At 42.0% G+C, this 26,573-nt stretch overlaps 1 protein-coding gene across 1 annotated transcript in view; it reads left to right on the top strand.

Annotated features, from left to right (window-relative positions):
• Positions 1-409: 409 nt before the first annotated feature.
• Positions 410-26,573, top strand: part of ESYT1 (extended synaptotagmin 1) — an 82,110-nt gene continuing 55,946 nt past the window's right edge. Inside the window, exon 1 of the mRNA XM_070937852.1 lies at positions 410-757. Within this exon, the coding sequence (XP_070793953.1) occupies positions 413-757 (345 nt within the window). The 5' untranslated portion in view covers positions 410-412. The remainder of the gene's footprint in view (positions 758-26,573) is intronic.

The raw sequence follows: 26,573 nt of genomic DNA, 5'->3' as shown, positions 1-26,573 counted from the left end.
CCCGCCCAACAAGCAGTCGACCAGTCAACAGTTAATTGTCTGAGGAACTCCGCCCATCGAGTTCCACAGCCAAGTCAGAACTACTGTAAAGAAAGCCGTTGCTTAGTTCCATTATCTTGGAACGCTCGCTGCCCAATCAGGACAAGGAGGGGCGTGGCTTTCTGGTTCTGCCGTCTCTTCCTCAGGGAAGTTGGTCTAATCAAAGAACGCCGGTCCCGCGGCTTATTGCCGCCTTAGCTCCACCTTCAGGGGGTCTCATCCTCCAATCCGCTAGCGCGGAGGGGCGTTGTTTCGACCACGCCCCGCCTCCTCGATCCATGACTGCAGGAGCCGCGGGACCTCAGGAGCGGTTGAGTTCGCCGCAGTGCCAACCTGGTGCTTTCAAAGTGGTCCGGTCGGTCCTGGAAGCACCATGGAGCGGGGCACGGAGCAAGAACCTGGCCCGTCAGATCCGATCCCGTCCAGTTCGGGATCGCGGTTACCGGGAGGCTTCAGCTCTGCAGAAGCCTTGACGGCACTAGGCGCGATCGGACGGCGGTTGCTGTGGCTGCTGCCTGTCTATCTGGCCGGCCGGGCGGGGCTCAGCGTGGGCTTCGTAGTCGCTGGCGTGGCCCTTTACATGGGCTGGCGGAGCCGGCGACTGAGCAAGGAGCGATCGTTGCAGACTGCTGGAAAGATCCTGGGCGATGAAGAGGTGACGGTGAAGAGCGCCGTGGATCTGGGCCGAAGCCTGGGTCGGAACGAGCTGCCCGCCTGGGTAAGAGTGCCGCGCCCCTGCCTGCCCGAAATGTGTTAGTTGTAGAGGAATCCCCGTCTAATAAAATCCTCCCTCTCCGGGATGATCATGCTTCTTGCATGGGACCCGCATCAAAGCGCTTACTGGGTATAGCAGCTGCAATTAAATTCTGTGCAAAAAAAAGAAGATGAGACTTCCCCATATGCGGCAGCCTCTTAAATTAGGAAGCGCTCCTTTAGCGTCCCTCTAGATATGTATGATTTCAGTTCTCTCTTCCCCGTGAAAGAAGAGTTTGGCTTTTTTTTTTTTTAGCCCAGCTAGGCTGATATTCCAGTGCAGTTGAGGAAAGGAAAGGAATCTACAAAAAAGTTAATTGCCCTCAGGCTTGTGCCTGTTCTAAAAGAGTGGCTGCAGCTGCAAGGGGGGAAAAACCCATCACTGGCATCTGAAAGATAAACAATGATATTAAGGAATCTATCTCAAAGAATGTTTAAGATAACCCACAAAGTCTTGGTTATTCTTGTATGTATGCTTTGACTCCATTATTGGGGACCCCCCCCCCCCAAAAAGGGAAGGGAAGAAATCTGATTTTGTAAAATAATTTTGTGGCTTGGAGGCGCTGTAAGTGGATCCATCTTACTTTTTATTACAAATAAGGGAGCACCCATTGGATTCTTTGAGGTGTCTTATTTAGGGTGAACCTAAATGGTTTCATCCTTTATCAAGCCCTGCATCTTCTTCAGTGAACTGATTTTTAGCATATATACTGGGCCTCTATAACATTTGGGACTAGTATGTGTACTAGAAAAATGTGGGTGCGCTGAGAAAATGGAAGATGAGGGGGATGCCCATTCATTAAAAAAAAAAAATCTGACATAATCAGTTGCAAATAATTAGTTGACCAAACTGTGACTCGCCAGCCCCTTCTTCCAGAACTCTCCCGGTCACTTTTGTTCTTTACTTGTACAGCTGAACACATTCCCAAAGAGAACACTGGACTACTGCTGTCAACCATCTTTATTTTCTAGGAAAACATTTGGGATCCCAAGATGTTCTTGGAAATAAATTTGATGCTGGGGGATGATTCCACTTTTTAAATTGAAGGTAAAATGTCAGGAAGCTTGGTGGACACTAAGGGAGAGGTTTATGGTACATTGTAATCTCCAGGCAAACGGGTTCTGGGTTTCTGGGTTTGATTCTTGGGTTTCTGGCTCCTTTCAAACTTGATTGGCAAAACAGTCACACCTCTTGATGCATGGATCTCTTCACTTTGGTCAATGTATAAATCTAATCAATAAAAATGTGAGTATAAAATGTCTTCTCCAAGCTATTTCTGCCTTCCCTTTTGCCTTATCACTGTCCAATGTGCACATAGGCTTGGGCTAGTTCAAATGCTACGTGAAGATTCTGCTGAACTCTCTTACAGTTTTATTGTAGAGCTTACAACAGAATAACATTAGGAAAAGACACTGACATATATGCACGCTTTTATTGTTATTTTCAGTAATAGGAATCTCCGTCTAGGTAGTAGTAATTCTGGTATCAACTCTGATTTCTTTTTCTTGTTGTCCTTTCAGCAAGTCTTTATGCCAGCCTTCTCCGAACCAATGAGTTCTATATGTTTTGGCCTTCAGTTCCCAGAATTCTCAGTCAGGATAGACCAGAAATTTTGGGAACTGGAGTCATCAGCCTGGCATTTTCCTTGTTTGTTGCTCTGTTGCTGGAAAAATTAAACGTTCTATCCTGTTTCCCTGAAAATAAGACATCCCCTGATAATAAGCCCAATCGGGCTTTTGAGTGCATGCGCTAAAATAAGCCTCCCCCCAAAAATAAGCCCTCCCTGAAAATATTTAAACGCAGAGCTGGAAATCAGGTAAGATGGCAAGAGGAGCTCCATCTTGCTCCACCTGCCCCAAAATAATACGTTCTCCCCGAAAATAAGGCCAGGCGCTTATTTCGGGGTTCAAAAAAATATAAGACAGGGTCTTCTTATTGGGAAACATGGTATCTGAGTGGAAAGGAATAGTAAACCTCATCCTATGAATTGTTTGGGAGATGCATGCAAGCTCCTTTGCAGAACAGTTGCTACATTTCCCTTGGATTCGTATCCTTTAGTGCCATTTGTTCTAACTTTCTGTCTCCCAAACTCTTTTTTTCCCCCCCAAACTCTCTAATCTTTGGGAGGCCCTTGAAGGCATTTGGAAATTTGGAATTTTCAGGACATGTTGCTGTGCGCACTCCCAGGAAAAGCTGCCTTGCTGCAAAACAGCTGCCATGGTGTGTGCATAGTCAGTCTCTAAGGTACTATTTAGTAGAGGGTCAACTAGCAAGTTCATTCATCCACAAGCAGCCCCTATTCCAGTCTTCTAACCCTGTTTACCTCTGTCTTTTGATGGGTGGAAGCAACAGACTCAGTTCCAAACAATACACTGGGTTGCAGCAACCTGCTGTTTGTATTTCTATATGTTACCGATGAAGTGGTAGAAATAAGGATGAGGCTATATGCTGATGCTTTACTTTGCAGCATAGCGGCTTCCTGTTTATAGTCCCAAAAAGGTAGCGTGCAGGAGAGATAAATTGATGTCTATGAGTATAATGTTGCCTCTCTATCCTGTTCTAATTCTAACCATCGTGTTAGGTAGTTTCCATATTTGCTATCTCTACAATTTCCTGTTGGCATCCTGTTTTTCTTGAGAAAACCTCATCTGATTTTCTGTTTTTTTTTTTTTTATACACAGTGCTTTCCTAAGATGTATCAGCATCTTGACCTTGTCTTCTGGGTTTCTGACTGTTAATTTTTCTTAGCTCTTCCTCTGAATATGTGCTACAGAGGATTTGAGCAAGTACAAGCAACTAGGCCTAGCAAGAGTATTCTGAATAGGATAAAACACTGTACATGTAGTTTTTTCAACAAAGCTTTCTTTGATTTGGTGATATCCTATAATTAAACAAGATTTTTTTTTCTTGTGGCTCTAAAATGCTGCCCAAGGCGTAAGAAATCAAAATAGATTTTACATGTACTGACTGCAGCTAGAATCATATTTGCACAACAATGGAAAAGGGAAGAGATCCCTACAGATGAAAAAGTGATTAAGAAAATACTAGAATGTGCAGGAATGGATAGGCTAACACTTACAATTAAGGAAAAGGAAGAAACTGAATACTTTTTGACTTTTGATTTATTTTATCAATGGTTAGTTGATAAAAACAGGAGTTAGAAACGGAATTATAAGGAAAGAATCAATGATATAAAGGAGGTATGTTAAAATGGATAAGCAAATATCGTTGTTATTATTATTACTATTATTATAGAATCAATATTAATGTAATGAACACTGTTGCAAATATTCTGATTACTATTTCCTAAAATTATCTGTACCCAGACAACACTGTTTAATTTGAAAATGGAATTTTTATATATGTTATAAAATAAAAAACTTGATTAACAAAAAAAATGCTGCCCAAGGACAGAGACTTCCTTCAGAGATGAAAAGGAATTGTTAATTAATTTGTGTGCAGTCTCTTTGTTTTAGTAGGACTCCTTGTCTTAAGTGTTCATTGAATGGAACTGTGTGGAGATTTGAGTACTGGTACACTGTCTGCTAGATATGCAAAATACCCCATTAAACAGTAATGCTATTGTCCTTTGCATTTGAGAACTTTTCTAGGATGAATTCATGGGTTATTACTTTTCTTATGCCTCAGGTTACTTACAGTGTAGATTGTTGCCTCTTGAGCAAATATCTAAAAAAGGGAGACAGTGATGGAATGCAGTAGCATATTTCTGCACTGACTGTCATGACACGTGAAATGTAAATTTGCCCTTTACACAGATATTCACAATATATCCAAATCTTGTGAGATGTAAGTCAAGAGTCAACAATTCTAAGGACAGAGATGTCAGTTCTGCCAATAAACAACTGCCACTCAGCACATGAAATTGACTTTGACGAGATGTGGGAAAGGCAGGCAGAATAAACCAAGGGTTTATAGTATATACTGACTTGGATGAAAGAAAGAACTGCATTTTTATTCTGACAGAGGGCAATCCCCCGTTAAATGTATCTTGCCAGTTCAGCTTGCAATAAAAATCCTTATCTAGATCTATTCTCAATTTAAGCCTAGCCACGCAAAATTGGGAGTTAGAGATGTAGAACCAACTGTTGATTTGGGGAGCCTGATAAACGCAAACCTGTATTTATTTTGCAGATATTGTATTGCTGCGGGGCATGCAATCCTTGCTAAACCTTTGGATATGGAGCAGTTCATAATTAAGTGTGGTTTAACTGAACTGCTCAGAACCTTCTGAAACCCACCTCTGCCCTAAACTGGCTGAAATGCATGCTGGCTTGTTTTAAATTGGCCCCCTTGCCATAGAAATTGTAAAGAATCTTCCCACCCAGAGAATGGTTCTTCACATTAATCAATAAATTAATCCATTGGTAATTGTTGCAGTAATATGGTTAGAATTTTTTTCTGCAAACCCAGTTAAATGTAGCTCATTTAATAAATCATGGCTAATCACATTCTAGTTTAACACCAGATCTGCAAATTATAGTGTAAAGATCCCCGTTGAATTTATATACTAGTCAAATATGTGATGCCCTCGTTCTCTTCTTTACTTCTTTACAGCTAGCTCTTTCTTGTACCTTCTGGATCTTCTCTGTGAACGGCCTCCTTGCATTCCAGCCATCCAATTGTGTATTCAGAAATAATCTCACATGAATATTTGCTAATTGATCTGTACAACATAGAGAGGGGGAAAAAAGGATCGGACAGAGATGTTGCGTGTTTAGATCTGGTGAATCCAGAGATGATGAACTTTTCCCACCTCTTTGTTATTGAACAGGATACAGTAGAACCTCTGGTTACGAACGCTTCTGATCACGACCAATTGGGTTCCGACCAAAAAATTCACAAAATTTTTGAATCTGGTCATGAACACATAATCGGGTGGTGATCAAACACGGCCGCGGCCGATTTTCCCTTCCACGCCATTTTTTTTGTAAGCGCCAAATTTCCTGTTGTTTGTTTACAAACAACAGCGACCCACGTGTGGCCTCTGCATTAATTTTTCAATTTACTATGGCCTCTAATCAAGTGAGTCCGTCTTGGCTTGGCGATGGATCCTGCCTCACCTTCACTTGGCCATCATGCCTTCAGTTCCTCTCTCTCAAACACACACACACAACCCCGAGATGCCCAACCTTTCTTCCAAGTGCACCTCCTAAGGCTCACGCTACTCGAAAAGCCGCTTCTCCCTCGCTTTCCCCATCCAGCACTTGTTGATGCTGGGCCCCCTCACACTTTATGCCACCGCCCCTGCCCCAGCCAGACTGTCATTAATGCCCCCACCTCAGCCGGTCCTCTCAACTGCAGACAAGAGGAAAGAGCCGAAAATCAGGGCGCAGCAATCAATGAGCGAAAATATGAACACCATCATGCTGCGGAAACAGCCACCCTCTTGGGCACTGTACAGCACCCCACTTCTCTAAGTCTGTTTGCGGCTGATGGAGCAGCGCTTCCGACTCTTCTTTCAAGTTCCTCTGATTTGCCCCTATTATACATTTATTTAAAGGAAATGCCCATTCTCTCGAAAACCCAAAGAAATTATGGGTAAAATTGAGAAGAACACCCGAGAGAACTACAAAACATGGACTTCCTTGACTTAGGCTCTGTTTTAGGCGTCTAAGAAAGTGCCTACTGTATGTAGAAATACGAATGAACTAGAGTTCGTAGGGGTCTGGAATGGATTGATTGTATTTGCATACAATCCAGTGGGGAAATTAGGTTCAGGTCATGACCAAATCCGATTGTTACCAAAGTTATGGAATGAATTATGGTTGTGACCGGAGGTTCTACTGTAATGTGAATCCATTGGAAGAAAATGGGTGATGTCCCTTGCTATAAAACCATGATGGCGAACCTATGGCATGCGTGCCACAGCTGGCATGCGTAGCCATATCTGTGGGCATGCGAGGTCAGCTCTGGCGGGCATGTGCGCGCCGGCCAGCTGATTTTCAGGCCTTCTGGGCCCACCGGAAGTAGGGAAACAAGCTGTTTCCTGCCTCCGGAGGGCCTCGGGGGTGGGTGGGGAAGGCCTGTTTTTCTCTCTCCCCAGGCTCCAGAGCCTTTCTAGGAGCTTTGGGAGGGCAAAAACAGCCTTCCCCCCCGGAGGCCCTCCGGAGGCCAGAAACAGCCCATTTGCCAACTTCTGGTGGGACCAATCAACAAAGGCTCTAGAGCCTGGGGAGAGAGAAAAACGGGCCTACTGGGCCCACCGTGCCATCGTGTGCCAGGAGCGGGGGGTCACGTGTATGTGTGGGGGTGAGGTGAATAGAATTATGGGTGCAGGCACGCATGCACGCAACCCCCCTTCCCCCACCTTGCTCCTGGCACCCGATGGCAAAAAGGTTATCTATCACTGCTATAAAAGGATCACCTTTGCAAGAGATATACATCCTGATTGTGCATGGCTATGAGCCCATCTGTCTCCCTGGCATGATACCCTACTAAGCCTCTGAAACTCTAACTTCCCCTTGCTGGTCTCAGAGTGGTGAGGCCTATCTGCCACCCCCAACGAAGTCCATGCTGAGTGCTTTTTGTTTAATTTAACCACAGTTTGGCCTTTGAGAAAGAAATCCAAGACTTTGAAAATAGTTCAGTTGGACAAGTTAAAGAAAATGTTCAGAAGGCACTCTACCCAGGCTTGAGAAGCTTTTCATTCTCAGCCATCCCCTTTTTTTGGTGGTGGGACAACCTGCCCTCTGACTGCAATAGTTTTGTTTTGCAAACTGAGCTCTTTTGCCTTAGTCCCCATGGAGATAAGAGAGAGCCTTGTGTTCCCTTTCTCCTACTAAGGAAAGAGGATAGAATCCTTCAGGGGTGAAATGCTACAGGTTTGCTCCAGTTCGGGCGAACTGGCAGTTAGCTACTGGTTCAGTTGAACCAGCAGTTTAAAAAGCTGGTTTGATTGAACCGGTAGTTTAAAAAAGCTACCGGTTCATCCGAACCAGTATTTCTGACGATCAGCTGTTCAGCGGGATTTAGTTTTGCTAGAAAGCAGAAAATCCTGCTTTCTAGTAAGCTAAATCACGCGCCACAGCTGATTCCCTCCCCTCGCTGTTCTACTTACCTTCCCAATCCTCCTTTTGGTGCGTACTGCGCATGTGTGCGCAAGCAGCACGTGCCAAAAGGAGGCTTGGGAAGGTAAGTAGAACAACCGGGGGGGGGGGCGGAGAATCAGCTGTGCAGTGCGGTTTAGCTTTGCTAGAAAGCAGGAAATCCTGCTTTCTAGTGAAGCTAAATCGTGTGCCACAGCTGATCCCCCCCTTCGCTTCTACTTACCTCACATTTGGCGTGCAGTGCACATGCGCAGCCAGCGAACTGGTAGCAAACCGGTTCAGATTTCACCACTGGAATCCTTCCATTTTTGCCAGCAAAGGTAGTCCTTCTTGAGGTACTTTAACCAACTTGTCTTCTGTGAAGATCACTCCCTGGGTCTCAAGGGGAGAATGTTGAGTGTGGGTTTGTAATTTTGTGAAGGGATTAGGAAGGCATAGTAGGGGAAAATTTGGGAAACGTGTGTCTAGAGCAGGGAAGGGATTTCATGTGTTATTTGCATGTATCAGAGAGAAGTTGTACATAGATACTCATATCTTGATAAGGATGCTCCAGAAGCCTGTTCTGGTACCTATGAAAGGCTGACTCCTCCTGTCTAATTATTTGGACCTTGCCTAAAAATTGGATGCCATTTTTCTAAGGCTTCACTCCAGCTGCTGCAACAAAGAGAGAAATGAAATACCATCCCAGAAATGAATTGTGGCTGAGCAACAGGAGTAGGGTCATTCTACTGGAATGCAAAGGACAGCAGCAGTTGTGAGGGCTGTATGTCCAAAATCCTAAACCAATGAGCTCAGCAACTTAAGGATATCCTTTGCCTTAGAATGCTAAAACAGAGTGTGTGTGTTTGGGGGTGGAGGTGGGGGTAACTCTTGTTCTTATTGGCAGAGGCAGAGCAGAGGCTGCCTTGTGTTTAGATTTCTAATTTTGCCGTCTAGCCTAAATTTTGTATCATAAAAATCCAGAATTTGTATCCTGTGTAGCTGGTGTGCCTGGTTTAGTTTTGCTTTGTTAGGAAAAGAAAGGCAGATCCAAGCTCTGATTTCAGGATTTCTGAATTTTCATGGTCTGATTTCTAGTTTTCACCGGACTTTACAGATCACCCTCAGTTATTGATAGAAATTAGGATTTGGTGGCTAAAGCTATGTCGTTGCAAAGTATAATGCTATATGTGATTGCACTGCTTAGCCACAATAGTTCCAGCAATTCCAGTTGCTGCTGTTATATAAATCCTGTGCCGTTGTTAAGACGATATAAAGGGGTCACCATTTGTGATCTCCTGCCAGCTTCCCCTCTGACTTTGTTTCTTGGAAGCCGGCAGTGAAGGTTGCATACAGAGGTCCTGTGACCCAAGGGACACTGCAATGGCTGGAACTTTGAGGACCACCTGTACTTTCTTTTAACATCACTTCATAACTGTAAAGATTAAACAACTAATCTTTAAATGATCTTTAAGATGCTCAAGTGTTCAGTTGCAATATAGACAGCATCCTCCCTTTGTTTTTGCAAATTATGGAAACGAAGATTATCTGCTGAGTATGATAACCTCAGAGACTGAAAAAAGATCATGAGGGGATCTGCTGATGCAAGCTGTTAAAGCCACACTGCCTTGGTGAATATACTAAGTACAGTTTGCAGCACACCTTGAGAATAGATTAAATTTGTGCCTGTGGCTTTTCATAGAAAGAAATTCTCTATTCTATATTCCAGATATCCCCTCTTTGAAGTGCCTTGAAAAAAAATTGTGTTTAAAATTTCTGTCATGAATCTACCTGCCAATACATTTCAGCTGCATGAGGCCCTCTGTTTTTAGTTATTTAGTTAAGAACAACAAAGAACTAAGAAAGTGGTAAAGGCAAGAGAAGTACAAATTAGTACATTCATATGAGACCCTGAAATATATTTAATTTGCTCTTTTATAACTAACAGAAGGGAAGCAAACCTAATGTCTTGTAAGCAGCATAATAATCACGAATCTTATTTTTTAAACGAATCTCTAGAACTTTTCGGACCTTAAGCTAGAGAAGTATGTGGCAAAGGACATAAATGAATCTCCTTTAAAAGTACACAAATCAATCCTGTAGAAATGCCTTTAGAGAAAAGGAGCTTACTTTTATCTTTTATAACAATGTATTCTCATCATCAGTTGAGAGTTGATTGTGTGTAATTTGGGATCGGGGGTGGGGAAAGGACTGTACAGACACTCTGATGTGGAAAAAACCAGTCCACTGCTTGCCATAAATGGAGAGTTTTTCTTTCCCTCTGCCTGATGACATCAAGCGACTGAGTTTGCACTCCAGACCCTGAACTGCTGTTCTTGGTTTGTTTCCTTGGCAGAATGCCCTAGCTTGCAACTGCAACATCTGGCATCTTCAAACCACTTACACGATGTTTTAATACCCAGCTGTACGTGATTTGATTGTAGTCAAATAGTCTTTCAGAGGACGGGAAACTGCCTTAAACTGAGTCAGATCATGGATCGATCCAACTGAATGTCGTTTATTATGATTGACTCTTCTGAATCTCTCTTTTACCTGCTTTGCATCATCTTCTTTAGCCAGAGATACCAAGGACTGGATGTGGGACCTTTTGCATACAAAACTTGGTAACTTCTCAGAGAACCTGGCAATTAGGTGGCATATACATTTTAATAATAATAATAAGAATGCAGCCTGGATGGGAAGTGGATGAAAAGAAGCTGAAATGAAAGAAATGGTGGAGAGAAGAGGGCAAGGAAAATCAAGAATTGGTCAGCACCAGAAGAAGATAAACGATATGGTTTTAATTGATCTGCACCCACTCATCGTCAATCAATTTAACAATATACTGCAAGAAAATGAAATTGAGATTGATTAACTTAGGCAAAATTTATCTGATAATGAAAATTCCAACAAAAGGGGCAGCACCAGGCAACTAAGGCCAATTACCTGCTTACCAGCCTCTTTCAAATTACTAATTGGTGTGGTAGCTGATGCATCTAATTGAAAACAAGCACTTTCTGTCTGAGCAGAAACTGAGGAACAAAATATCAGCTCTTAATTGACAAAATGACTTTGGAAAATTTCAAGAGAAAGAAGACAAACTTGAACGTAGCTTGGAATGATTACAAGAAAGCAATTGACTCACTGCCACATGATTGGTTAATTAAGTGCCTAGAAATAACAAGCGCCAATAGAAACTTTGGAAGCTTTGCACAAAAATCAATGGCACAATGGAAGACAGGGTTGCTGATCAATGGTGATAGATTGGGATAGGTTAATATCAAGAGAGAAATCTTTCAAGGAGAAACACCATTACCACTATTATTTGTCATTGCATTGATTCCTTTGCCAACAGTACTGAACAAGTCAGCCCATGGCTAGCAAACATTAAAAACATCTGCTGGGCTATTCTACCTCTTCTACATGAATAATCTGAAGCTATATGGAAAAACACCATGTGAAATAGAATCACCGCTCAACACTATCCGTATATCAGTGGTGGGTTCCTCCCAGTTCGGCCCGGTTCCCCCGAGCTGGTAGCAATGACAATATGATGTCACCGAACTGGTTCTGGCCCCACCCACCCACCGCGTTATTCTTTCTGTATATTTGTCCCCACCCCCAATCTATTGCCTCCTGAGTACCAGCTGATGGCTAAAGGGAAAAAAACTGTTTAAACTCTTGCCGTGGGGCTTCAAAGGGCCGCCCTACAGCTGATCAGTGTTAAAAGAAAACAAATGAGTAGACCAGTCCCTGCAAAAATAAATGGGTAGACCAGTGCCTGCAAAAATACATGAGTAGATCAGTGCCTAGATCAGTGCCTGCAAAAATACATGAGTAAATCAGTGCCTGCAAAAATACATGAGTAGATCAGTGCCTGCAAAAATAAATGGGTAGATCGGTACAGCCTGGTAGACCAGTACCTCTGCTAAATTTTAAATAATTGTCACAGGACCATCGAGCCCTGCCCACAAAATAAGCCACACCACAGAACTGGTAGTAAAAAAAATTAGAACCCACCCCTGCTGTATATAGAACCAAGCTTGTATCAGACAGATGTGCTGCCGTTACCACCAACAGGGGAAAATTTTTGAAAATTGAAGGTATCAGAATGCCCTATAGAAATAACATCAAGAGTCTAGATAAAGAAAATCACTGCAAATACCTGGGCATCCTTCAAGCTGACAACATCAAGAACTGAAGTCAAGAAGAAGGTTAGAAGTTTTGAATACATTATGAGAGTGAAGAAGATTTTAAAGTCCAAACTGCAAACTTAGGGAGTATAAGCAAGTGTGGAATGTTAACAAGTACACTAGACAGTTGAAGAAGAAGCAAGAACATTGGAAGGCTATCGGAAGGTCAGTGAAGAAGATGCACTGAAGGTAGTATGTCACAAAGCCGTACTGAATACTGGAGAGACCAAACTGGCCTACAAGAAAGACCAACTGGAGAATAAAAAAGAGACACGGCAAAGCAAAGAGTATTACATGGACAGTACATTAACAGAAACAGGCAGGGCAGATAACAACAAGACCTAGCAACAGCTGAGAGCAGGAAAATTGAATAAAATGGGGCTAATTTTGGCTGCATAAAACCAGGCCTCAAGAACAGATGCATTCAAAAGCAGAATTGAGAAGACAACAACAAACAGCCACCTTTGCAAAGAATCTGAAGAAACAGTGGACCACCTGGTTAGCTGTGGCAAAGAGATGGCACAGACTGACTACAAACAATGGCACAACAAAGTCGCAACAGTGATATCTTGGAATTCTGCAATAAATACCATTTGTCTGCAAGCAAGAATTGGTGGAAATCACAAAATATACAAATAGAAAATGAAGAAGCAAAAGTGTTCCAGGACTTTAGAATTCAAACGCCTGCCACATAACACCCCAGACTTAACAACTGTCAAAAACACACACACACACACACACACAAACAACTCAAGATAATGAACACTGCAGCCTACAGGATGCTGGCTAGGTAATTCTGGGAGTCGAAGTCTACCTATCTGAAAGTTGCTGAGGTTGAGAAACACTGATCTACATAGACAATGGTGATGCACTGTGTTAAGGATTGTAATTCAGTTGCAGTTTTCTTAATAAGCAAGCAAAAAGTATTAGCATTTTTTTAGGCTCGTATATTATGTCATTGTATGAAGAGATGAGAAGAAAGACTATTGTTTTGGTTTGTAGAATTAATATCCGCTCCCAGTGTAATATCCTTGAACAGATAAGTCTTCCTGCCTAATGCCATCCAATTAAAAACACACTCTTGCATCTCTAAAGCCATCATGAGCTTCCAATCCTATTTTAAAAAACAATTCTCTGATTGGGGAACTTGGGAAAAGTTCCCTATTTCTCCAAGGAGCTTTTGCACCCAAGTATTCTGGGAAAAAAGTGTTGAGTTTTATTGCCTGCTAAATTTCTTACAGTGAATTGGGACAAAGTTTTGAAAAGCAAGAACTTCTCAAAACATTTGAGGACAATGAAAGATTTCCAAGTAGAAGCATAAATGTTTGTAACAGGATATTTGTTGTAATAGTTTAATGGATGCCCAGTTGAACATTGCAACTCTAAGTGGCTTATAGCAAACAAACAAGCCAAAAAGAATCATTTCAGTTCAAACCTGACTGTCATTAATAGTCACCAGGGTCACATTCAAATGAGAACTCTATGCATCCTGGGCACAATGCCCAAGGAAATAGCCAGATTTTTATGGCCTTTCTGAAGCGCAACAGGGTTGCAACCACCCGTGCAGGAGTGGGGTGTGGAAATGAACCTTGGAGGATGGAGATGACACCATATCTCCTACTCTAAACTCTCTGAGCCAATCCAGGATATCATGGTCAAATATTGACAGCTGCTGAAATGTGAAGGAGGGTCAGGATAGATAGATTAATACTATCAAGGTCTGCCAAAGGCAATCAACAAGCACAACCAAGGGAAAGTTGGAAGCAGGATAAAAATTACCAAATCCAACTAATGCAGTGACCACTTCTTTCAGAGCAGGTGGAACTTCAGTACTCCCTCTCCAGAGGATTGAATCAACAGTGCTAAGGATCCTGTTCACTTCTTTAAGACTAGCAGGCTCAAACTCCTCCCAGATAACACAAGATCATAGCTTAGTCAACTGCATGTGATCTGCAAAACTGACATTAAGTTAAATACAAAACTAAGCAACTTTATCCACCAAGTGTCAGGAGCATTGCTTACAGTGATCCTATAAAATTTTCCCTGGATCTAAACATCTATGGATTTTTCCTCTAGAAGAGATCAAATTACCCTAAACAAAGCCTTTGGCTGATACTCAAAAGAGTAGAGAAATAGGCACTTCAGTTGCCAAGAATTATATCTGAAAGAAAGGCTTTTAACCAGTATCCAGTTGGAGTCTCTTTTTCCTCCAAGTATCTCTTCAGATATTTCTTTCTCTGGAGATTCTCTGGAAACCAAACTAGCTGTGATTGCAGAGAGAGATTGCACAGGCCAATCCGATACAGATATTACCTTGTTTTCCCCCAAATAAGACATCCCCTGGTAATAAGGCCAATCAGGCTTTTGAGCGCATGGCAATAAGGCCAAGCTCTTATTTCAGGGTTCAAAAAAATATAAGACAGGGTCTTATTTTCGGGAAAACACGGTAGTTTATCTGTGTATACCTGTATATGCCTAATTTATTCAACATATTGAATAATGTCCATATCAGTCAATATTCTGAAAGAATAAGAGATTACCATGTTTTGAAAAACTCTTGTTAGATACCTGGGGCCTGTTCTTCTTACACAAAATTAGGTGCATAGATCTTGCTTAGGTGCTGCCTAACAGGATTAAAAGTTTATTTCCTGATTGGCATCCCAGGTATGGACTTTGAAAAAGCAGGATAAAACACGTTTGAGCTTTGGTATTGAGAAGATACCTGAAAATGCTATAGATAGCCAAGAAAACAAACAAATGGATCACTGAGCAAATGAACCCAGAGTTCTCGCTCAATGCACAAATGATCAGGCTCAAATGATTCTACTTCAGACCTAGCTCTCTGAGAAAAGACTTTAATACTGGTAGAAAGGAAGAAAAGATGGCAGCTAGCAGCAAGGTGAATGCACTCAATTATAGGGGCTATGGATGCACCTTTGGGAGATCTGAAGAGCTAAGCTGAGAACAGACCTCCCCCCCTCCAGAGAAAATGTATGTAGTCACTAAAAGTTGACACTGATCCAACTGCACATAATTAAAAGTAATCAGGGCTATAATCTCCACATTGTAAAATCTGAAAGAATAGTAAAAGAGAGGCTGTTACGTTGGTTTTCTGTATCCTAGTTTTCATTGACAAGCCCAACAGCAGTGGAATTTGGAGATTTCGTCTCTCTGACTCACCACTCAGTACCCACTCTGTTTTCTTTTGTATGGGAACTGTTGTTGCTTTGTTCCTTTCGCAGCCACACAGCTTAAGATTGGTGGGTGTAACATTTTGGGTCAGTGCCAAAAGAGAATTTCTCTAAATATAAAGTAGTCTAGCACCTTCCTGCTGTGTTGACTCCTTTTGAGTTGGATATTTTAGTTTGTGATTGCATTTCCTTTAAAAGGGAAAGCTGAGCACTGTCAGGTTAGCTAAAAGAAACACACCTTTTGATTATAACTTCTTTATAAAATTAAAAGCTCCAGCCAGTGTAGTCAAACAATTGGAGGGCACTTGATTGCCAATTTCTTTTCTAGTTTTTCCTGGTGCCCTGTGCTGCACAGTGGACTCTTTCCTCAGAAACTCTGAATGGAAATTTTGCAGTCATTTGATTGCATAAACTGTCTTGTAGGTTTAAACCCACGTAGGTTTAATTATTTCCTTAACGTTTCCACACATTATTTATTTATCATATATAGGAACCACCCATCTCCTTCCTGGAGTGACTCTGGGCGGTATAAAAATAGCTACCAAAAAAAAAACCAAAAAAACCAAAACCCATATATAAACATTATAATAAAAGCAATTAAATAATTAAATAATTAAAATTAAAATGGTAGAGGAGGAGCTTCAGGGTGCTAACCAGCGCCATTGCTGGGTGCACTTCTGTGGGCCCCAAGTGAGATAGCAGAGCCAAATCTTCAAGCGTTTATGAAAGGCTAAGAGAGTGGGGCCTGTCTTGCCATTTGGGGACAATGTTCCATATAGGGTGAGAGCAACGGCAGAAAAAGCTCTCTTCCTGGACCCTGCCAATCAGAATTCTTTAACTGATAGGGTCTGCAAAATACCTTCCCTGCCTGACTTACTGTAAGTAGGGTGGGCCAATGTAATGGAGCAAGAACAGCTCCACAGGTAATCTGGCAAGTAGGGTTCATAACCAACACCTTGAATTGGACCTGGAAGCAAACCGGCACCCAATGCATCTCATGTAGCAGAGGTGTTAAATGTGCCATTGTTGGGGTGCCTAAGATTGCTCACGCAACTGCATTCTACACCAGCTGAAGCTTCCAGATACTTTTCAAGGGTAGAACTTATGTCGAGCACAATAGCACACTATTGCAATTGCAATAGTTCAGATGGAAGGTGGTCTGCCCCAGCTCCGGATTTCCGAAGATATTGACACACACCAACGGTCCTTATCAAATTTATTAAGTAGCAAGAATAAACAAGACCGGCAAAGGTTGGCAACCAGCCCAGAAAACAAGATATGATAAACCAAAATACTCTGATAATAATAGGAGTTGTTTCCAGCAAGAACGCACTAGCTGCTTGCGACTTAAATAGGCTAAGGGAGTGGCCAAGTATCCTCAAGCTCTACTCTCGAGTAGACCTCCTCCTCCTGAGTAGCCATTCCTGCCTTTTGGCAGCCCTGCGTGCTCGAGCATTGAGGAGAGGCTCTTCCACTTCGCTCTCTCCACTTGAAGGAGCCTCTGGAGGTTCTGAAGGCCCTGGATGAGTCTCTGCCTCTGGCATCACATCCTCTTCAGCCTCCTCGCTGTCCGACGCAGCTCCACAGGCTACTGGCGCGACACCACACCAGCCTCCTCTTCGTCGGGATCAGCCATGATCTGCGCAGGCTGCTGGCAGACCACAACAGAAGGTGTCCAAGGTGTGAGTGACCTTATAGAAGGAATTAAAGGTGGCATTATAAACGTGATTATAATCCATACGAATGATAACAGTTTCAGAATTTAGGCCAATCAATTGCCAATTGTATCATCTACTGAAGCATTCCTACTAGTTGAATATTGTCTTGTTGCCCTATATGCTGAGTGTTTTCCTTTAAAAGAGAATATTTGCATTGGAAAGTATTACTTGAGCTAAGGAACGTTTTTGGGAAGTATGTTTACAACGAGGCCCCGATATGCTAAAGTTTGTTTGGTTTTAGCTTAGTGTGATGCATAAATCCATTGTGATTGCAAAGCTACTGTTGGTAACTTAGTTTTGTGTGAACTAAATATTACAAAATATTCAGCAAAATAAATTACGGTTACATAGAGTGATGTAGAAACCCAGCTTAGGTATCTATTGGTCAATTTAACATTTAGCCTGAGTATTCTTTTTCTGAATATGCAGGCGTCTTATTTTTGTTTATGTAATACTGCGTGTTTGTATACTGCCACGTTCCCAAAGGACTCAATTGAATCAGGATCCACAGGCAGAAGAAGAAAATTGATTCCTCCCACTTAAACTCCGTCTCTTTGCTGATTATTGCTGACTCACATTCTTACCTGGCTTTTGGGCCTCAAGAAGACTGTCTTGTTGCCCTATATGCACATTAAAATAATGTGTCAAAGAATTGAGTTTCAGCTTGAAAGCATATAAAGTGTGTGTGTATGGGGGGGGGGGAGAAAGATAGGTTGCTCTGGACCTGGAATCCACATCCCCTTTGCTCTATAATTTTACCTCTTTCAAAGGCCAAAAAGGGAAGGATGAAAATGAAAAGGTCATGTTCAATTTCTTTGTCTACTGAGGACTGAAAAAGGCCACTCAATCACCCTATTAGATACCCCTTTCTTAGTCCTCGGTGATTTTCTTAAACCATGTCCCCTTGGTTTATTTAGCAGACTAATACATAGTCAAATTTTCATCAGTAATACAAGTATATGATTTTGTCGCATCCTTTATCCTTGACCTTAAAATCACCATATTCATAATCTGGTCATTATAATTCAAAAGATTATTTTGTTCAATATATGGTTATGAATTCAGAGTCATGGCCTGAATCCAGAGAAAGGATGCCTTATTGGAGTACTTTTAGTATCCATTATTTAGTGCTAGCTGGCTTTTGGAATTAGGTTTCCTGCTAAAAGTAATCACTAAAGTAGATTTCAGAGAAAAAAGAACACAGTCAAACAAAACAGCGCAATGAGCTAAATAAATTAAATGCTCCAATCTAGTGACCTCAGGGTGAGAGCTGGGGCATCCCGTTAGCAAAACACAGGTGGAAGACACCAACTAAAGAAGATATCCCAAGGCAGCAGTACTTTTTCTTTATGGAAAAAAAAATTATTAAAATAGGAGACATTTATTATGCTTTAGTTTGAATTAATGAAGCTTAAGCTAGCCATAATTGATGCACCATTGATTTAATTGAGATTTAGATGATTAACTTTCATTCAGCTGATTCTATAAATATCCAATTGAAAATAATTGGATTTGACTTGAGGACAGTACAGGTGGTTGTCCTCGACTTAAACGACCAGAATTAGGACCAGAATTTCCATTGCTAAGTGAGGCATTTGTTAAGTGAGCTGTGCCCTATTTTTCAATCTTTTCGGCTATGATCATTAAGTGAATTGCATGTTGTTAAGCAAACCTGGTTTCTCCCATTGACTTTATTGGAAGCCAGCTAGGAAAGTTGCAAATGCCAATCGTGTGACACCATGATACTGCAACTGTCACAAATGCATGCCAGTTGCCAGATGCCCAAATTTTAATCCTGTGCTGATTGGTATGCTGTGACAGTCATAAAAGTGCGAGGAGCTTGTAAGTCACTTTTTTTCAGTTCTGTTATAGCTTTGAATGGTCACTTAACGAATAGTTGCAAGTTGAAGACTACCTGTATGGTGAACTGAAGATGGCTGTGCAGAAGCAGGGCCAATGACTACGGCAAAGGCCAAAGAACTGATGAATATCTATGGATAAAGAGAGGATAGATGATCAACCACGTGTGCTTTGGACGGCTGCTCCTTGCAAGGAGACCATAGGCAGCGGTATTCCACGGGTTTGATCACCAGGGGATGATGGGATTAGCCATTTTGCTCACAGCCATGGCAGAGACTTCTAAAGGATACTAAATTTGCAAACTTCACTTTCTATCTGAAGTCCTGTTATTTCCTGTAACCACCTGTGTATTTTCTTTCAGTATTTTTTCGTTTCAGGACACAACCACCATGTATGATAGAAGGTACCTTGTTTTTGACCACATTTCCAACAGTTCGGGCTTAGATTTGAGTATATCTTCCCTAATCTAGAAGGTGCCAAGTGCCAGCGATAGAACATTTTATATTGGTTCTCTTTATACTTTGCCACTTTAGTTATTTTATAATTTCTATTCCAAATTTTCCCCCAATCCTCCAATTCAATACTATGCCCGACGTTTTTTGCCCATGCTATCATAACTCCTTTCACTACATCTTCAACTCTATCAAATTCTAATAGGTAATTATAAATTTTTGTTATCAATTTTTCATCTGGGCCAATCAATAATTTATCCAATTGTTGTGGCACCATCTCAGATAGGCTGGTAATTTAGAAGTTAAGATTTGAAGCTTGATATCCTAAATCCTAGCCAGGTATGTTAATGTCTAACGCTACCTATATATTCACTCTTTTTGTAAAAAAAAAATTTAGGAGGGCAAATACTTCTATAAGCACAAGCTTAGCAGGTTTGGAAGCAGCCATGCAAGTGCTTGGTTTTTGGCTCTGTATCCATATAAGACTTGACTATGAGACAGAATTAAAGGCACAATCCAGCCTTTATAACTTATTTATATTTGCCTGCAATAAGCACTGAAAATCCAAATATTTATATCTGATTATGTTAATCTCCTGTCAGATACATTAATTATTTTGGGTTGCATCCAGCAGCACCGTTTGGTTCTTGAAAGGGCTTCTGATCCCATTCAGATCTCCATTAATAAAAAAGAAAAGACTATTTATTTATTAAATTTATTGGCTTGCGGTTTTTCTTTCTCCCTTCTTTAGTGCTTGTGCATGTCCTAAATTTGCTTCAGAGGATTATTTGCTCCCTAAAAACATCATTGAGGAAACATAGGAAGCCAAAGGGGGGAATTAATGAAAATAGCCATTGGTTTTAATGCAATACTAATGTTTGCAATGGTTTTGGAAGAGAAGGGGGGGAAAAGAGCTTATGCATTGAATCTGTTGCTGGGAAGAGATGTAACAGTTCATTGTAAATCCTTTTTTAAAAACTCCCTACTTGTTAGTCATAGTCATTGTATGGCCACATAGTCAGTGATTATAGAACCATTCAAGAACATAATTAAAAAAAATTAATAGTTTTTCTTTCTATTAGGATTCTTACCATCTTAGACCTACTGAAAAAACCACACACACACACCCAAATTAGCAACAGTTGAACCCTCAGTGCAATCTTTTGGTATACCTTCTGCTGAGTTTGGCTTATGTGGTGATACTGGCATTGCTTTTTCCAACAATATCTATGCAAATCATGAGATTATGGGAGACTTGTTGGGATCCTCATGTCAAGATTGGTCATGATCGAATTTGCCTGTAAAATAACTTCTGCTAGGCTCACATGTCCCGTGGGCTGCATTTTGGCTGTGTTTTCATGAAACTCTTAACCACAGGACTGAGTTAGTGTAGCATGTCTGCCCTCTCTTTTAATGGCATAATTATGTAACCATTTCCATGTTTTATTTATCATGCAGCATGTCATTCCAAATGCAGATGTTAATTCAAAAAAGTCATAACCAAGCAATAGATACTTTCTGTGCTGCCACCCTGGCATGGTTTAAAATAGTACTTACGGAGCTGTGCACCGCCTTGTCCTTCATTTTATTTTTGTGGTTGTTGAGGGACAGTTCATTTCCTTTCTCAGAAGCTGATGACTCTTCTCCCTCCCTTTTTCTCTCTGGGTGCTTGTAGCCTCAGCCTCTTGTTTAATTAGATCACACGGTATGTTAATGCTCCAAAATAACTAAACTCCCCTACCTCTGCTGCTCATTTTATTTTGCTGGTCTCTGTGGTAACCAATTTCTACTTGAATGACTCTGACGCAACCTCTGGGACAGGGAGAGGCCACCTGCAGTGCGCGTAGCCTTTGGGACACTCTCTGGTCATGACTGCTGGGAACCTGGGGCACAGTTTCTTGCAATTTTGAGTTGGCATTAGATTCCTATCATGCTTTCTGTTCATGAGCTCAGTGGTATGCATCTCCTATTTTTCCTCATTTAACAACACTGTGAGGAAAGTAGGGTTGAGAGAATGTAACAGGCCTCCAAAAACTTCCTTGTACAATCCTGTAATCCCTTAATTTAGGTGGAGGATCGGGGTGATTGATAGAATTGAGCATTTACTAGCCGAACGCCCTTCCTGACACCACTCAAGAGTTCGCAACACATTTTTTTTCTTTGCACCCTAGGAGAGAAACATCTGCCGCTACCTAGGACTAAACTGTCAACCTTCCAAATGGGAGGCGAGTGTCTTCATCACTAGGCCATCACGCCACTCAGCCAGCCAACAAATTTTTGTGGTTGAGGTGGGACTAGTACCTATCACTATCTCACCGCACTGCGTCTCACATTACAACTCTTGGAAACATTATGTGTGGCCCTTAATGACAAAAAAGTTGCCTACAACTGCAGTATGGTGCCATGATTGGAGATTGGATGGATGGAGCATGAGACTCAGCCCCCCCAGTTAGGGAAAGAATCAAGATGATTTTAGGACCACTCACTATTTTTATTTACTTTATTTGTAAATGTATGCAATATCCATTCTAATGGCTCTAAGCAGTTTACAAAGTACTTATAGTATATTGCATATATAAAATTCTGCAAGCCTTTTTAAAAAAGCATAAAATCTAAAAAAACCCTAGGTTTAAGCCCCTTCCTAAATTTTAATAAGGGGAGAAGGGCTGCCCACTTCCAACAGCAATTTTTCTTATACTATAGCCTCCCATCCCTGAAACAGAAGTTGCAGTTGAAACGCACATAGCAGGAAATGCTGAAAGTGTCCAGTGGAGGAAAGAAGAGAGCAGGGAACTTGTGGTCCTGCAGATCATTTCGGTCTAAAGCTGTGGCTGGTCTTCTTCAGAAAGAAGACCAGCCACAGCTTCGTTTGTTATGAAGATAAAAGGAAGTGTGGGGAACAAAGAGCATTTTCTTAAATTCTTAGAAGAATGATGAAAATATATTTAAATCTCATACAATCGCTAAGAAACGGAATGTATTTGTGCGCGCGCTCATGTGCACTCATGAAGAAATTGGAACAGGAAGCTGTCAGACAAAAATATTCTATTGTCAATATTATTATTATTATTTTTAAAACAGGATACACAAACTTATGAACAAGACTTACATTAGGAATTGGCATCCTTAAGCATCATAAAGGGCTTAGAACTTTGGAAGGAGTTTATTGCTGACAATGTGCCAGAATCCCTTCACTATTCCCCTTGATTGTTCTCTGTGTAAAATGGCATCTAGGAATGTGAGTAGTGCCAAAAGAAGGAAAATAAATAGACCTGCTTGGGCACCTGTCTTCTCTGATCCGTTCTGGAAGAACAAGCAAACAGACTGAGGATATAGACCCACTGTTTCATTTTGCCCTTGGCCTCTCTCAGATCTGGATTTTATATTAAATTCTGGCATATAAATTTAATATATGAATAGAGTCATCCTAGGCCACAACTTAAGAGGGTGGAAGCTCCTCCCTTGATTTTTTTTTACTTTAGAAAAATAGATAATTCACATCTTAAAAATGGAGATAAAATAAATTATTGCATTTTTAAAATTAATTTATTATTAAAATAGGGGCTGGATTCAGCTCAGTGGGCAGGGCAGAACACATTGTCAAATGAAATGGTCTAGCTATACCTGGAGCCTGGAAGAATCCAGAGAAGTGACTAGAGCAGTGATGGCTAACCTTTTTGCCGTCGCGTGCCAAAAGCGGGGGGAGAGCGGGGGGATTGTGCGCGCGCGTGCCCACACCCATAATTCAATGCCCATCCGTGCCCCGCCCTCCTGCACACGTATGCGTGCTCCCCCTGCACTCCCCCCGCTTTTGGCACATGATGGCACAGTGGGCCCATTTTTCATTCTCCCCAGGCTCCAGAGGCTTTCTAGGAGTCTGGGGAGGGCAAAAACGGCCTTCCTCAACCCCCCCCCCCCCCCGGAGGCCCTCCGTAGGCTGGAAACAGCCCATTTCCCAACTTCTGGTGGGCCCGGAAGGCCCGAAAATCAGCTGGCCGGCGGGCACATGTGTGCTGGAGCTGAGTTAGGGCAATGCTTGTGTGCCCTCAGATACGGCTCCGCGTGCCACCTGTGGCACCCGTGCCATAGGTTCGCCATCACAGGACTAGAATCTTTTTCAAGAAGTTTCACCTTGAAAATGGCAAAACCATTAAACTGCAGAATCTTATTAAGAGAATTCATGTGTGCAAATGCTTCATTATCAGCTTGATGAATCAATCTGCTTCTGTGGGTGCCTTCTGCTTCCTCTTGATTTTCCTCAGTGGGTTTGTTGATTGCAAATTGTCACCAAGTCATGCTTACTGGCAACAAGGTACCTTTTCATGCTATAGAAGACCTCACGTGTGCAAAATAAGGACTTCCGATGGCCAACATTGCAGCCCTACAATTAATATCACCTTCCATCATAAGAAAAATCAGCTTTGGGCTTCTAGATAAAGGGCTGATCTTGAAATGGAGGTCAGGCACCAGGTGGAAAGAAAGAGAGAGGTGTCCATTTCTCTTTGACCTCAGGAAAAGACCATGAGGTATGAGAACTACTTTTGAGGAAACACCCACCACAATCATAAAAAAATCTACATCTGGGTGGAACTGTGTTGCTTTCTAACTCAGAGGTGGGAAATCTATAGATCTCAAAGTAAGGCTCAGAGGCAGCCCTAGTGGGGAAGGGTGCTGGGAGTTGTGGTTCAGTAACATTTGAAAAGCTGCAAGCTTTTCTCCTTTGCGATCAATTAATCAATGGAACAAAATCCATTTGCTGCCTTCATGAACTCCAAGCAGCTTACTTCCAGCACAATAAAACAATAAAATTACAGTTGAACAACTCAAGTACCAATATAAAAAAGATAAGAATTTAACTCTCATAAAAACTCACCAGCTAGCACATCCATAATTTGGAGAAAATAATATATATTCCCTGAAATTTCTGCAATAAAGCAATGTTTTAGCTCTTCTGAGAGTCACCTCGGTGTCAGCAGACAGAATATTCCAGAGGGTGGGGCCATCACGGAAGGCTGATTTCTGTCGCCCTCCCTCCCCCTGTTTTTCAATCTGCTTGTTTGAATTGGATGAGCTGATTGTGATTGGAATCGAAGGTCTCCAATGCCCACAGAACCCAAACTCTATAGGTTTCTCAATGTGATAACCAGCATTTTGATTTGTACCTAGAAACAAACACTAGACAATGCAGCTCCATAATAAATGTTATGTAACACAGCTATACGCTAATAGTTCTTATTTTTTTTAAGCAAGTAGGCAGATCTTTTTGGCTCTTGCTTTAGTTTCCATTTTATCTTCAAGGACAGATTCACATAGAGAAATAAGCATAGTTATACAACAAATTACAATCTGTTTATCCACGGAACTGTGAATTCCAGCCAGAGGTCATAAACCTGCTAGTATTTGCATGTACTGAATTGTCCTACATTGAATTAGACACAAATCAAAAGCTTCCAGTATTTTCAGGGGCTAGAAATGAGCGTTCAAGTCACTGAATTCTAGAAAATCTAGAAAAATATCTGCAGAGTTTTAGACCCTGGGTTAATTAGGTTCATGTGAGTTTTAAATTGTACGCCTCCGCACCTCAAAACAAAAACTTCAGACTCAAAAGTGAGCTCAGTCCTGAGGACAAGAACTATAATTAGAGTCCAGGATTACATGTATGGGACCTAGGGAAAGAGAAATAAGGAAAATTATTTATTCTTAAGGTTGAGTTCTAGGGCTATCCCCCATTTGCTAGAGCAGAGCTGTATGAAGAAAAAGCTCACAAATCATATAGAACACGGGTGTCAAACTCAAGGCCCAGGGCACAGGTGGGTTCTACTTACCTTTACTACCGGTTCGCAACGGGACAGCACACGCTTGTGTGTGCGCAGAAGCTTCCTGACGATGTCCAGGTCGGTGGGCGGAGCCTCCCGCAGGTTTTACAACCGGTTCTTCCGAACCAGTCCGAACCAGGGACAACCCACCACTGGCCCAGGGGCCGGATCTGGCCCCTGGGGCTGCCTTGGAAACAGTTAAGGACCGGCCTGTGGTGCCTCTGCCAGCAAAAATGGAGCTTGGGAGGGCAGCATGCGTTTTCGCTGCAAGAGGGCTGCAGGAGGTCATCCCAGCTGAAAACGGAGCTCGGGAGCCCATTTTTTCTGGCATAGCGCTCAGGCCACCACAGGCGCCCCCAACACGAGTTATGTCATGCTGGCCATGCCCAACCTGGCCACGCCCACTCTGGCCCCCAAGGTCAAACAACCCTGATGCAGCCCTCAATGAAATCGAGTTTGACACCCCTGATATAGAAGTTTCAGATCAGGCTATTACAGGGATGTCAAACTCTATTTCATTGAGGGCCGTATCAGAGTTGTGTTTAACCTCGGAGGCCAGGGTGGGCATGGCCAGCATGACATAACTCGTGTCGGGGGTGCCTGTGGAGGCCTGAGTGCTCTGCCAGAGAAAACAGGTTCCTGAGCTCCATTTTGGCTGCAATGGCCTCCTGCAATCCTCTACCAGCGAAAATGGAGCTTGGGAGGGTCACACGCAGCCTCCCAAGCTCCGTTTTCGCTGGCAGAGTCACTGCGGGCTGGTCTGTTTGCAGGGTAGGCCAGATCTAAGCACCCCACCGGCCAGATCTGGCCCCCACGCCTTGAGTTTGACATCCCTGGACTAGTAATGTTCCCCATGAGTGATGCTTGGTATCTTATTTTATCCTTTGGCTTCTAAATTCAAACATTCTCTGATAAACATATAACCTTGCCTTTATTGGGGCTGGAGATGAAGAGCAGGGCAATCTTCCGGAGAGTCTATATGTGCATTGCTTTACCTAGCAGTTGATAACAGTGTCCTATATTTATAATCTGAGACCTAACATTACTATTGAAAATACCAAATTGAAATTCTGCAAAATCCTCCTGCATTATTTATGAAAGGACTGCAGCTTGTGCAAAAATGGTTATTTATGTGGAGTTTGAACAGGAAAGCTCCTTGATGAATTAATACCTAAGTCTTTTAGCAAAGGACATTGCAGCATTATCTGAGGCCACTTGTTTAATTGTTTTTCAGTCCTTTTGATCTTAGGTGATTTATCTCCCTTCCCCGCTTAATATTCACGAAGCTTCTGAAAATAAACGTTCTGCAGTTTTCAAGGAGAGAACCTGACCCTCTTTCCCCCTAACCCCCCCCCCCCCGCACGATCTCATTCAAATGCTTTTTTCATAAACAGTCATGCTGTCAATATTTGGTGTCCTCTCCTCCTGGGGATTTTGGATCTTTTCAACAATGTTTGCAAGTGGAATATGCCTAGTTTGCAAATCTGATATAATTTAAAATTAC

The sequence above is a fragment of the Pituophis catenifer genome, unplaced genomic scaffold, assembly GCF_029215685.1.
Source record: "Pituophis catenifer annectens isolate HBS135680 unplaced genomic scaffold, rPitCat1.0.hap2 SCAF_2, whole genome shotgun sequence".
Classification (NCBI taxonomy): Eukaryota; Metazoa; Chordata; class Lepidosauria; order Squamata; family Colubridae; genus Pituophis; species Pituophis catenifer.
This window is presented reverse-complemented; position numbering and strand designations above follow the sequence as displayed.